General features: G+C 32.5%; 1 protein-coding gene across 1 annotated transcript; it reads right to left on the reverse strand.

Annotated features, from left to right (window-relative positions):
* Positions 1 to 1,103: 1,103 nt before the first annotated feature.
* LOC112705858 (probable BOI-related E3 ubiquitin-protein ligase 2) lies at positions 1,104 to 3,291 on the reverse strand. Its single transcript, XM_025756838.3, has 4 exons — positions 3,036 to 3,291; positions 2,873 to 2,958; positions 2,376 to 2,668; positions 1,104 to 1,767 (listed from the first exon to the last, which is right to left on the reverse strand). The coding sequence occupies exons 1-4, from the start codon at positions 3,080 to 3,082 to the stop codon at positions 1,240 to 1,242; spliced, it is 954 nt and encodes a 317-aa protein (XP_025612623.1). The 5' UTR covers positions 3,083 to 3,291; the 3' UTR covers positions 1,104 to 1,239.
* Between the last annotated feature and the right edge of the window lie 9,480 nt (positions 3,292 to 12,771).

The following is a 12,771-nucleotide window of genomic DNA, read 5'->3' on the forward strand; positions in this document are numbered from 1 at the left end:
ACGCTCTTTCTTCTTATCTCATAAGAGACGGCCTATAAATTTCAATAGCCTATTGCACCTCAAGCAATGGGTGATTGCAGTAGAAATTTCTTATGATTTTGTTTTTAATATTTATTATGTGTCACCCCTCAACTTAAACATTTTCTGTTCATTTTGTCTGTTCTTTTAAAATTTTCCTTCTAGAAGTCATCCGTAATCCAAAAAGAAAAATGTTTAAAAGCCAAAGCCCAAAGAAGATGTCACCCAACTATAAGGGCCAATTCAAAAGCCGAAGCCCAAAATTGAAACCCAACTATAAGGGCTGAAGGGACGCTAAATCAACGGGTTGGTATTCTAGGTAACTGGAAGGCAAATACCACAAAAAAAAATAAAAAAAAAACTGGAAGGCATTTAACTACAGCACATGTGGTTGAAGACCTAGTTCACTGGTACATCTGTCATTGTCCAAAAAAAAAAAAAAGAAGTGGTACATCGTGTGCATCCCAAATAGCCACTTCCGGATTCGAATTTGACTGAAGGCAGAAGTGAAATAGGAGTAATGGTGTATCGTGTACTAAAATAAAAAAAAATACTACAATACATAACTGGCAAAAAGAACCCGACTTTGTTCATCATTCTTGACCAAATGAACTTTTAAGTTGAGACTTATAATTTGTGTTTATCTAAAGAAAAATTTTGTTGAAAAAAAAAATTGTATAAAGATTAAAGAGTGAAGATTCTCACTAAATTTATAAAAAAACGTGTTTTTTCTATTAACCTTTGTTCTTATATAAAAAAAAATCATCTTCATTCTTCATTCTTCATTCAAAAATACTTTTTAGCATAGTATTATCCTTATTTAAAACCCTACAACTACAAGTTTAAGTGAACTCTTGGAACTTGATTGCCTTGCTAGATACCCAAGAATATATATATATATCTTTCGCATTGCATCACATGTTCTTATTTATAACAATCACATGAACTCACATGTTCAAAAAACTACGATCACCTAGCTAGAACCTAGAAGGCTATAGAAAGACAACCTATCATGTGAGTGATGAACTTTAATCAAATTGAAGACAGCTGTAACTCTTTCATGCATACAGTAACCTAAGCAACAATTTCCAGGGAACAAATATTTGGTTAGCACCAGGTTCTTACACAGCTGAACATTCCTCACAATATTTGATATCAGTAACACAAGCAAACATGTGATTTTCATATAAAATTAGAGATTTCACATGTAAGACCATCTTTTTACATAAACACCTCCATGCCAATGAATTTAGAGGATTGACACACAGGACAAAAACTGAGCTTACTCTCGCAATTTTTACAGAGGCAGAGATGCCTACAAGGTAATAAAAGCATGGTGACTTCATTGACTCTGCAAGCCTTGCAAGTCATCATTTCTTTCATATTGTTCTTCTCTTGTGAGAGAAGTTGAAAATCAATGGAATGGCCGTTGAAGCATGAAGCTGTATCATCTACCTCACTGTCACCACATCCTTCCTTACTGTCTCTGCTATGGACATAAACTTGCTGAAGCTTAAGTTTCAAAGCAGAAATCATATTCTCATTATATCTGGCTCGTTGTTGCCAGACATCGGCTTCAGCACTTAACTGCTCCATTCTCTCTTCAAGTTCTACGTTCTTCTTATTGATGGTTTCTACCTCAGATTCTTTTTCATGGAGTTTACGAAGGACTTCGTTTTCAATGATAGATAGACTCTGAAGTTGCGTTTCCTGAACTTTCCGTAGAATGGATTGCCGCATTTGTTCACCCTATCAGAATTAAAATAACGAATTATTGTTATGTTACTCAGATTAGACACTGCACACAGCTTTCTTGTTTATATAGATGTCTGTCAGAATAGGTTATAAGGCATGAAATCCAACACAGGAATAAGTGATTTGAACTCTGAAGCAAGTTACTAACAAGTGCAGTTTATTGATTGCACAATGATGAAGAAAAGGAAAGATGAAGAAGCTCGATCTCATTATTACAGATCCGACTCTCCAGGACCAGAGTGAGAAATCTGGAATCTCACATTTGCAAGCTAAACCAGCTTTACAACATCAATGATTCTTACTAATCATAACTAATTATCGGAATACACATTGTCCTTTACAATCACCAAAGACAACACAAATGATTAAACAGGTATTTTCAAAAGCCAAATATGCTAACCCTGAACATAAGCACATTCCATGAAGAAAGAAAATTTAATAACAACGATGCATACAAGAACGAATAATTTGATCTTCATACCACAGAGCTAAAAACATCCATCATGAATAATCATTGCAAGTTGCATAATAATGAAAATAGCATATTGTCATTTAGCAGCAGAAAACCCTAACTAAGCAAACATGAAAATACCTGAACTAACCTGCACTCGGATAAATCTATCAAACTCAGCATCCTGCTGAAGTAACTCTCGATCAATATCGTCAACAACGAGCGAAGACAAAGCAGAATCTCCGGTGGAAGGAAAACGGGTATTGTCGAGTGACAAACCCAACCCAGTGGAAACCGGTCGAAGCTGCATGAAATCAACACAGGATACCTGAGAATTGTTCTCCAAAAAATCATGTTCCTTTAACCTTTTTCCCTCCTTCTCCAAACCGTAACTCCATTGCAAATCGGCACCGCCATCAGCCGGAGCAAGCCCAGCAACAATTACTATAAAAACAGCACGAAACCGCATACCGAACAAAATGTTAATGAAAATTCAAAGTTCAAAATAGAAGCTTTGAAACCTAGGTGATGCAAAGTTGCTTCCTTTTCTTTAGCAGGTAGTGAAAGTAAGAAGAGAGAGCGAGAAAATTGAAAAACAAAAAAACAAAAAAACAAAAACCAAAGACCTAAATGGAGAAATTGACATACAGGGAGGACTGTGGAGCAAATCGGTGGGGTTAAAGTAGGAGTTGGGTTGCGACATCTGAGCATCAGAATCGATCGTGTGGAAATTTCTGCGAAAAAAGAAGAGACAGATTAAGGGGACTTTATTGTTAGGGGTTTTAGAAAATTTGAATGCAAAGAAAATTACATGAAAGATTGGGGTTTGTGTGGTTGGTAGTGTTGTCGGAAGTCCATGGAAGTGGATTAGATGAGCACTGCACAAATCAGGATTCAGGGCACCAACCGGAAATCTCTTTCTAATTCCAACTTGCTCCTCCGCCCAACGATGAACGATATGCTTTGGTCAAAGAGATTTAAAAGAGACCGTCATAAAACCAAAAAATTCTCTCCCCAAACGAAGGAAAAAAAAAAAAAAACCAGAAAAGTATGGAATAAACTTTTTTAAAACTTTTTTTTAAGTCTAAATGATTTTAAAAGTGGACATTTTAGTTTTAAAAAAAATTAATATATAAATTAATTTTTAAAATTTTATTTTGATAGATAAATCAGTTTTTAATTTATTTTTTAGTAGAGTAATTATCAGATTAGTTTCTAAAGATTTTAAAAATAAATATTTTAATCATTAAAAAAAATTAATGTACAAATTAATCCGCAACGTTTTTCTTTATTAGTGGATCATTTTCAGTGGAAAAAAAATTAAATGATATTCAGTGGAAGATTTCACCTTTCATTGTATTTTTTCTCTCATTTATTTTTAGTCCCACTTGTAGAATTAAAGGTAAAAAATTACACTTTATTCTCTCCAGTGACAAAAAATGGAGAGGATCCATTTCCGACATAATAGCCCTTCTTCCAAAAATAAAATAAAATAAAATAATTATTATTAATTACACAATAATATTATACTATAATTTTTTATATTTTTTAGACAAAAATAATAATAAATTTATTTATTAGATTCTTTTATATATATAATCACTCAATAATAAAATTATTAGAGATTATTCTACAATAAATTCTAAGTTAAAATTATTTGATATTTTTGTATTTAATATAATAAAAAATATCTTATTTAAAAAAAAATATGTTTGTATTAAAAAATATGTATTAAAAGAAAATATTTTAATTTGAATTTATATTAAATATATGTTTCTTTTAATACAAACATATTTTTTAAAATAGTACATCTTTTAATTATATTAAATACAAAAATATTAAATGATTTTAATCTTAAATTTTTAATAAAATAATATCTAATAATATTATTATTATTATCCAAAAAATACAAAAATTTATAGTACGATATTATTATGCAATTAATTATTATTATTATTATTATTATTTTATTTTATTTTATTTTTGGACGGAAGACTGTTATCTCTAATGGAGAGAAACGTTGGGGATTGATTTGTACATTAATTTTTTTGGGGGACTAAAATGTCTGATTTTAAAATTTTTGGGACTGATCTGGGTAATTACTCTGTCGAAAAATAAACTGGAGACTGATTTGTCTGCCAAAGTAAAACCTTAGAAATTGATCTGTGTATTAATTTTTTTGGGACTAAAATATCCGCTTTAAAAATCATTGAGAGCTGATTTAGATAATTACTCTTTTTTTAATAATATCAATGAATTTTTTTAATATTTTAAATGTTAAATATTAAATTTTAAATTTTAAATTTTAAATCTTAAAAAATAAAAAATAAATTTACAATAAATAAAAAATAGATTAATGGTATCAAATTATTATTATTTTTTATCTTTCCTTTCCCCATAGATATGTGGAAAAATTCATTTCCATTTAATAAAACTCCTTTCGAAACTTTAGGGGAATAAATTTATTTGATTAGTGCTAAAATACTTCTTTTATTATGAAAAGATAAATAAAAATGAGATCATTTTAAATAATTTTGTATAGGTTGATAATGAAACGAGTAAACAATGCGAATAATAAAATAAAAAAATAAAGATTAATAATTACATCCAATTTAAATTTAACCTCGTCTCTCTATTTGCCATTTTCGATTTGCAAAGGTATCCCCAAGTGTCGTTTCACTTCCCATCACTCCGATCTGATGCCACCTAGCCTCCATCCGACGCCCTCATCCGCCTGCTGGTGCCGTCCAAACATCTCCGCGAACGTCCGATAGACAACCACCTCGACGCCAATGCATTGTTTAAAGCCATTCAGAATCTCTATTCCGTGTTCGCCTCTCGTTTCTTCCTTTCCGTCTTCCTCCACCATCTTCGCCACGAACATCACAACACCGCATAGTATGGATCTAAAAGGCTACCTCTACAGCAACATGCTAGACGTACAGTGAGGAGGTATACAGCGGAAGTTTTATATACATATATGGATGTTTATTTTTTCATGCAAATGAGATGTTTATTTTTAATATAAATGAGATGTTTTTTCTTCATATATATAAGATGTTTGTTTTCAATATAAATGGAATGTTTGTTCTTCATGCGAATGAGATGTTTGTTGTTAATACAGCATTCGAGGGGGAATGGATCCTCTCAATTGTTAAAAAAATTGAGAGTGTAACGTGTGATGTCTAACCCTTCATTTCTCTCTCTCTCTCATAGTTATTCTTGGTCCCATTTATAAAATTAATTGTGAGAGATCACACTTTATTCCCTCAATTGTTTAAAAAAATTGAGAGGATTCGATCCATTTTCCACTCGAGGTTGGTGACTGCGGGAGATGGCCACAGTGGGGAGGGGGGTTTGGATTACAAAGAAGTGTAATTAGAGTTAAAAGGAAGGGGGATAGTTAAAATTTTCAATGGTAGAGTTAGAAGGATTTTTTTAACTTGATTTGATTTTTTTTTAATTCTCGGTGAGCTAAAAAATCAGCCCATTGTTCACGTTGTTCAATTTTTTCATTGTCTACCTAATAGAAGCCAATTTTAAATTATGAAGTAGTCTCTATAATTCGACTTTTATTGTACCGATGAATCATAACTTGATTTATTTGTCTTAAATTTAAGTTTGGAGTTGCCATCGCTGCCGTTTAGCCCCATTGTCATCGCGATCAGCACAACATCGTCATTGATGCTGGAGTTTCCGTTTAAAGCCTATGCTACTATTATTGGTGTCCCTTTCCGTCGAAGGTCGTCACCGCGTCGCCGTCATAGCGTCTGAGGTCCACCGCGCCAAAGATAAGGTTATTGTCTATTTTTTTATTGTTTGTTATATTAGTAAATTCTAACTCCATCACCGTAGATTTCACTACCACCTCCTATCATCACCATGCTTTCTCTATTCTGCAGCCATTATCAGAAATAATTTTTCTATAACTTTTGTATTTTGTTATTTGTTTAGAATTTTATTAAATATTTTATTAAATTCTTGATTAAATATTTTAATGAAGTGTGTAATTAGAGTTTCTTACATTAATTTAGTGTAGTTAGAAATTAAATAATATTATATAAGTAGAGTATAATTTAAAATTTGTTTTAAATTAATGGTATTTTAATTGGTTGTTAAACTTTTAAATTTATTGTTGTTTGAGTTAATTATTTTGAGTTAATTATTAATTTATTATTTATTATTGTTAATTGTTTAAATTTTATTATGTGTTGTTGCTCTTCTGACTTTTTGTATTCGGTAGAATGTTTGGTCATGCAAAAACTGAATATTACTATACTAATATACTTCTGAATGTCAATATCTACAATATCTAATATTTAATAATAAGGTGTTATACAATTTGAGTGTTAAATGAAATGAAATATTTTTTTGTTAATAATAGGGAAGATTGAAGAGTAAACATGAATTTATGGGTGAGGTGAGAATTGGGGTGCACTAAAGTAAGTTTGCATTGTCTATGTTTCATAATTACTACTACCTCTTGCACTGTCTGTATATTTTATTGGCTATATAATTCTACTTGCTTTGTTCAGGTTTATAAATGTAGTAATTACAATGAATCTCTAGAACCACCAACTATCTCAATTAAGAATTTGCTTATGCTACAAAGAAAGCAAATAATCAAAGTTACATACCGTTTGTAACCTTTTGTACCATCAATATATGCATTATTTGAATTTTCTATCATTCCTCGTACATCCCTTGCTCTATCTAATTATAGTTGTCTCTGTTTTGTAGATATGATAATGCAAGCATTCATGATAAACTAATGGTTGGTGTAAAAGGCTTCATTGATGTATATATATTAAGCGTAATTTCAAGCATCTTGTTTGTGGGTTGGCCATTATATTTTGGTTGTGCTATAGATAAATTATTAGAGCTAAATACCAAATTGGTATCCAAAAGATTTTGACACTGATAAAATAGTACTTGAATTTATTATTGACAAAATATCCCCTAAAATTTTTTAAAATTTGACAAAATCATCCAACCGTAAAAGAATGATATTACAGTGAATGGAAAACCTGATGTGGCTATCGGAAGAAAGTTCTGAGGATGGTAGAGAGCTCCGACAACGTTTTCGTTCTTCTTCTTCTTCGTGTTCGTTGTTTCTACTTCTTCAACACATTGTTGCGTGCTCTTTCACCATGATAGCTGAAGAAAAAGACCGACATGGCAAGCCGCTGCACCTCGTCGCGTCCTTCGTGTTCGCCACTTCTTTTTCAACATGCCGTTGCGTCCCCTTTCGCGTCTCCTTCCGCCATGGAAGTACCTCACCGCATTCTTGTGCCCGCCGCTTCTTCTTCTTCAGCATGCCATTGCGTCCTTTCTACGTCTCCTCTGCCATGGCAGCATTTCGGGGCTGCGTCCCCTTCTGCCATGTTAAAGAAGAAGAAGAAGTGGCAAAGAAGAAGAAGCGTCCCCTCCGCTATGGAAGCACCTTGTAGCTGCGTCCCCTTCCGCCATGGCAAAAAGAAGAAGAAGAAGGCCATGGCAGCACCTTGCCGCTGCATCCCCTTCTGCCATGGCAAAGAAGAAGAAGAAGATCGGAAACATCGCTGAAACTCTTTGCCATCATCAGAGCTCTCTTACGACGGCCACATCAACGTTTTCCGTTCACTGTGACATCATCTTTTTACGGATGGGTGATTTTATCAAATTTTAAAATTTTTTAGGGGCTATTTTGTCAATAACAAAAGTTAAGTACCATTTTGTCAGTGCCAAAATCTTTTGAGTACCAATTTGTTATTTACCTCTAAATTATTATAAAAAAATATAAAACTTTGAATTTCTTTAGATATTATTGAATTTAAATATTTAAAATTATATATTAAATTTTTAAATATTTTTTTAAAAATTAAAATTTAAGTTTGTCATTGAATTTACTGTTGATTAAATTAGCCGTCGTTGTGTCACTCTTTCTATCTATTTCTCATTCTTTCCCTTTTTTACACTGTCGAGATGAGACAAAACTAAAATAATCATATAACTCACGAGTTCTAGACATCCTGATTAATAAGCTATAAAAAGTGGTTCTTTGATACAACCCTCTTTTTCATGTCATTTGATAACATTTAATTAGCATCAGAGTTTAGACTCAAGGGACAAAATTAACAATTTGGAGTTAACAATCCATGGCAACTAACGCTGTGATGTATACTCTGATGCAAGGACAATCCAACAATAGATCACCATACTTCAATGGCACTAACTAAGTAACTATACCTATTGAAAAGAAAAGATGAGGATCGTTGTGCAATCCATAGACTACAACATATGAAAGATTATCCGCAATGGATCAGATATTCCTACCAAAGTCAATGCGAAAGAAAATGTGGTTCCAAAGGAAGATAATGAATGAAATGACAAAGACAAGAAGAAAATCGAGCAAGATGAAAAGCAATTAATATGATGCATTGTGCAATTAGTTTTGAAAAATTTAAGAATGTCTCAAGGTGCAAAATTGTAAAGAAAATATGGGATAAGTTGCTGCCCACTTCAAAAGGGCCGGACTGAACAAGTTCAAGAAACTCAAGTTGATATGCTTATGAAGGAATATTAGATATTTTTCATGAAGGAAGGTGAAGGCATAAACGAGATATTATTTGAAATGTTGTCCATTATTATCAATAATCTTGATGCTATGAGAAAGAAACGCATAGAAGAAGAGCTTGTGAGAAAGATTCTAAGAAGCCTTATCAAACAAGGGAGACCAAGAGCACTACATTACTAAGGAGAACAATTTGAAAAAAAAATCTCTTATGACGAGTTGAGAGAAACGTTGTTGACTTATGAACAAACTCACCTAAGCCAAAAATCTAAGAATTTTGAAGTCAAGAATTTTCTCTAAGGATAAAGAAACAGAAGATGATGTTTTTTCTTATAATGATCTCATATTCTTTGCTAAAACATTAAGGAGGCTGATGAGATTAAAAAAAATGAAAAAAAAAATTTCAAGGGATTTCAAAAGACATCAAAATAATGTGATCTGCAACAATTGCACAAAACCTGGTCATTGTAGGTTTGACTATCTGCAAAAAAAGAAAAAGGACATCATCAAAAAGGAGAAGAAGAAGGTTCTTATGATATCATGGAAGAATATCGAAAATGACACTGATAATAAAGATTATGATCATGAAGTCCAAATTTTTCTCATAGCTGATAGAATCAATATTGATGAGGTAGATTTCAAAATTTTATGTTAATCAATTGCGTATTATTATTGATGATTTGAATGAAAAATTTTGGAAAGCTTTTTGAAAAATATAATGAATACAAGAAAGAAAATAAAGCTTTGTAATTGGAGAATGCTAATCTCAAAGAGAAATTTAGCAAGGTTTGAAAAGTGGTTCCTTAATTCAAACTTCCTTATCAAATCACTTGAAAACCTTCAATCTTTTAAGATGATCCCATAAAATATCATATAGTTTGTGTTCTTAGATCTAGAAAATTAATGCCTAAAACCCTATGTCTGTCTATTCACTATCCACACGCTCAAAGGAGTCAGAGTTAAAAAGATCCAATACATGTCTAAAACCATGCATACCCAATTCGACCCAAGAACTAGGCTGGATCTTATTAACCTGAGCAGATCTTACATTGGTCTTCCTGAAGTTGCCTCACAAACTGACTTTTGAAGCATGTTGTAGCTCTTCATTTATGAGAGAATCCCACACAACAATTAGAATTCCACCTTTATGACTAAAACGATTATGCTGTTAAGAATGGTGATAACCACTCCACGACTTAAAATTGGAAAAACCCCTTTGAATCTATTAACGGTTAATGTTTTTGTATAAGTATCCCTTTTTAAGTAAATTTTTCATTCTAAGTCACAAACTTTACAACAATACCTACTGATGTTTCGTATCAGAGTCTCTTCCATGTGCTTCCAACCACTACCTCAAGACCACTTAGGAGGTTTGAACTATCATTGTGTTAGGCCCATTTGTAAACTTTCTGTAATTAATAAATAATTAATTAATAAATTAGTTATGAGTCAAGAATATTAGAAAAATAAATTTTATAATTTGGTGGAGTAAAAATATTTAGAATAAGGGTTAAAACATTAATGTTAAGGATTTTGGCCCAAAATTAAGTTGACATGTCGAATTGGTTGAACCGGACCCAAGTGAGTCCAAACCTACTTACATTACCTCATATAAATGCAAGCTTTCAGCCTTTCTTTTCCAAGCTCATTCATGCTACTAAGGATGAGAAGCAAATAAAAAACCTAACCCCCTTTTATTTCAAAACTTCAGTCTTCCATAACTTTCAATTCGAAACTCCGATTGATAAGCAGTTAGTAGCCATGCGTTCGTCTCAAAATTCTCTATAAAACCCACTAAAAATTTTGGTAAGAAATTTGATATTTTGAGCCCAATTCTCTGTTTCTCTTTTTCACGAATTTGGGTTTTGGTATTTGAGAGATTTTGTGATTTTGATGATTTAGGGGTGCTCTAGTGCGAGATATAACCGGGTGTTGTTCAATTACTCAGTGAAAAACGGTAAGAAAATCCTAACTCTTGTGAATCTTTGATTCTTATGAGGATTAAAAATTTAAATTGTGGTCATATATGAAATTGTATGCTATTAGATTCAATTCATGTGAAATTGAAGTCAAAGTGGTGAATTGGAACGAAGTTGTGGTGGCTGTAAGCTGATTGAGTTGATTCGAAGACCTTGAAGCTTGCGAAGAAGAGAATTTGTGGCGTTCATGACTTAGAAAGAAATCAGCCAAGGTATGGTTTTGGTTTCTCATAGATAATGTATAATGTTATGTGAAGACTTAGGCTAATTGACAGTAGAATAAGTTGAATTGGTGTATGATGCATGTTTAGTGGATATAGGACATAAATGTTGAAGTAATTGTCATTGGTAATGAATTAAAATGAATTGGTTGGATTTTAATGGAATAAATGTGGATATATATATATAAAGAGTATGATGTTGGATTTGGTTATGAGTGGTTTTGGTTTTGTATGGGTTAAATGTGTGTATATATATGTGATATATGATGAGGATTGATGATGATTATTGATGACTGTATTGATTGATGATGATAATAAGTTGTGATGATGATAATTTGAATAATAATGAGTTGTGTAGTTTTCATTTTGGATTAATTAGAATGAAAGCGGTAAAAATTGGGTATTGGTATGTTGTGGAAGAGATGAAATGAATATAAAAGTGCGTGAACACAATTGGTGTTGTTTTAAGGTGTGAAATATTGATTTTGAATTGAGGTTTTGGCAAAAATAGAGGTTTGGTACTTTTTGGTAAAAACAGATTTTTAACCAATTTCGACGATCCATAACTTAAGTCTCGGATATTGGATTTGAGTGAACTTTGTTTCAAATTGAAAAAATTTTTAAGAGCTTTAAAACGGTTTAAAGATTGTGGAAATCAAAGTTTTGTAGAAGAAGTTATGGATGTTGAAAGTTGGGTACAGAAAACTGAATTTGGCTAAGTTGCAGAAAATCAATATTTTTGGTGGGTGTGCATACGCATGCTACGTGCGCACGCACAGACCAGAGCATGTGGCTAAGCTCGTCAATTTTGCAATTTGTGCATATGTACACTATGATGCGTACGCACAATACCCTGTTTTATACTAAAACTCTGTTTTTCATTATTTGACATCCCCGGCAAGCCTGTAAACCTCCGAAACAACTATTTTGATGAAAATTCACCATTTTTAAACTATGAACCATTTCTCTAATTTTTTCAAACATCTGAAAAAATATGTTTAAGGTTCGATGACTAGATTTTAGGCTACAGAATATGAATAAGTGTGTTTATGGAGCTAGTTTTTGGTGTCGAAGAAGATTTGAGAAGTGAATAATTGACGTGATGAGATATTATAAGTAATAAATGAGACATGAATTGAGATGATGATGGTGATTATGATTGAGGTATATGTGACTGGATAAGATGTAGTGGTGTTATCCACTTGCTCCAGTTAAGAGTCGAAACTCCAGGTAAGAGGCAAGGGTTGAGTTCTGTCGCCGTTTGTTCTGGGTCAGTGATTGTGACACACGGGTTGATGAAGGGTGTGATGAGAAAGAACTATGATATCATGAAGAGATGATATAAGAGTTTGATCAAGGTATGATGAGAATGAGTATGATAACGAAAGGTGAGAATGATTAATGATGAATATGTTTATGATTTCTCTTTGGTTGTACTGTGACAGGGCACATATACCCTCTAATGGTGACAGGGCATATATTTCCTCTAACGGTGATATGACACATGCATATTCACTTTAATGACAGGGCACTCTTTCTCTAACGGTCAGCCGATGTGCTGAGATTTTAAACGCAACAGAGAGACAATGTCTGGGTTAACTACCGGGTATGTCGGGTTTGGCTGTATAACCGACAGATGAGCTCATCAGCTATAGGATAGACACGCATCATGTGCATTAGTATGATTTGTTTGAGTGTGCAATTGTTTTGGTTTGCTTAAGTGCTTATCTATAATTAACTACTATCTGATCTATTTGCTGTAACTGCTATTTATATATGTGCTTTTCTTGTCTA

Source organism: Arachis hypogaea, chromosome 8 (assembly GCF_003086295.3).
Source record: "Arachis hypogaea cultivar Tifrunner chromosome 8, arahy.Tifrunner.gnm2.J5K5, whole genome shotgun sequence".
Taxonomy (NCBI): domain Eukaryota; kingdom Viridiplantae; phylum Streptophyta; class Magnoliopsida; order Fabales; family Fabaceae; genus Arachis; species Arachis hypogaea.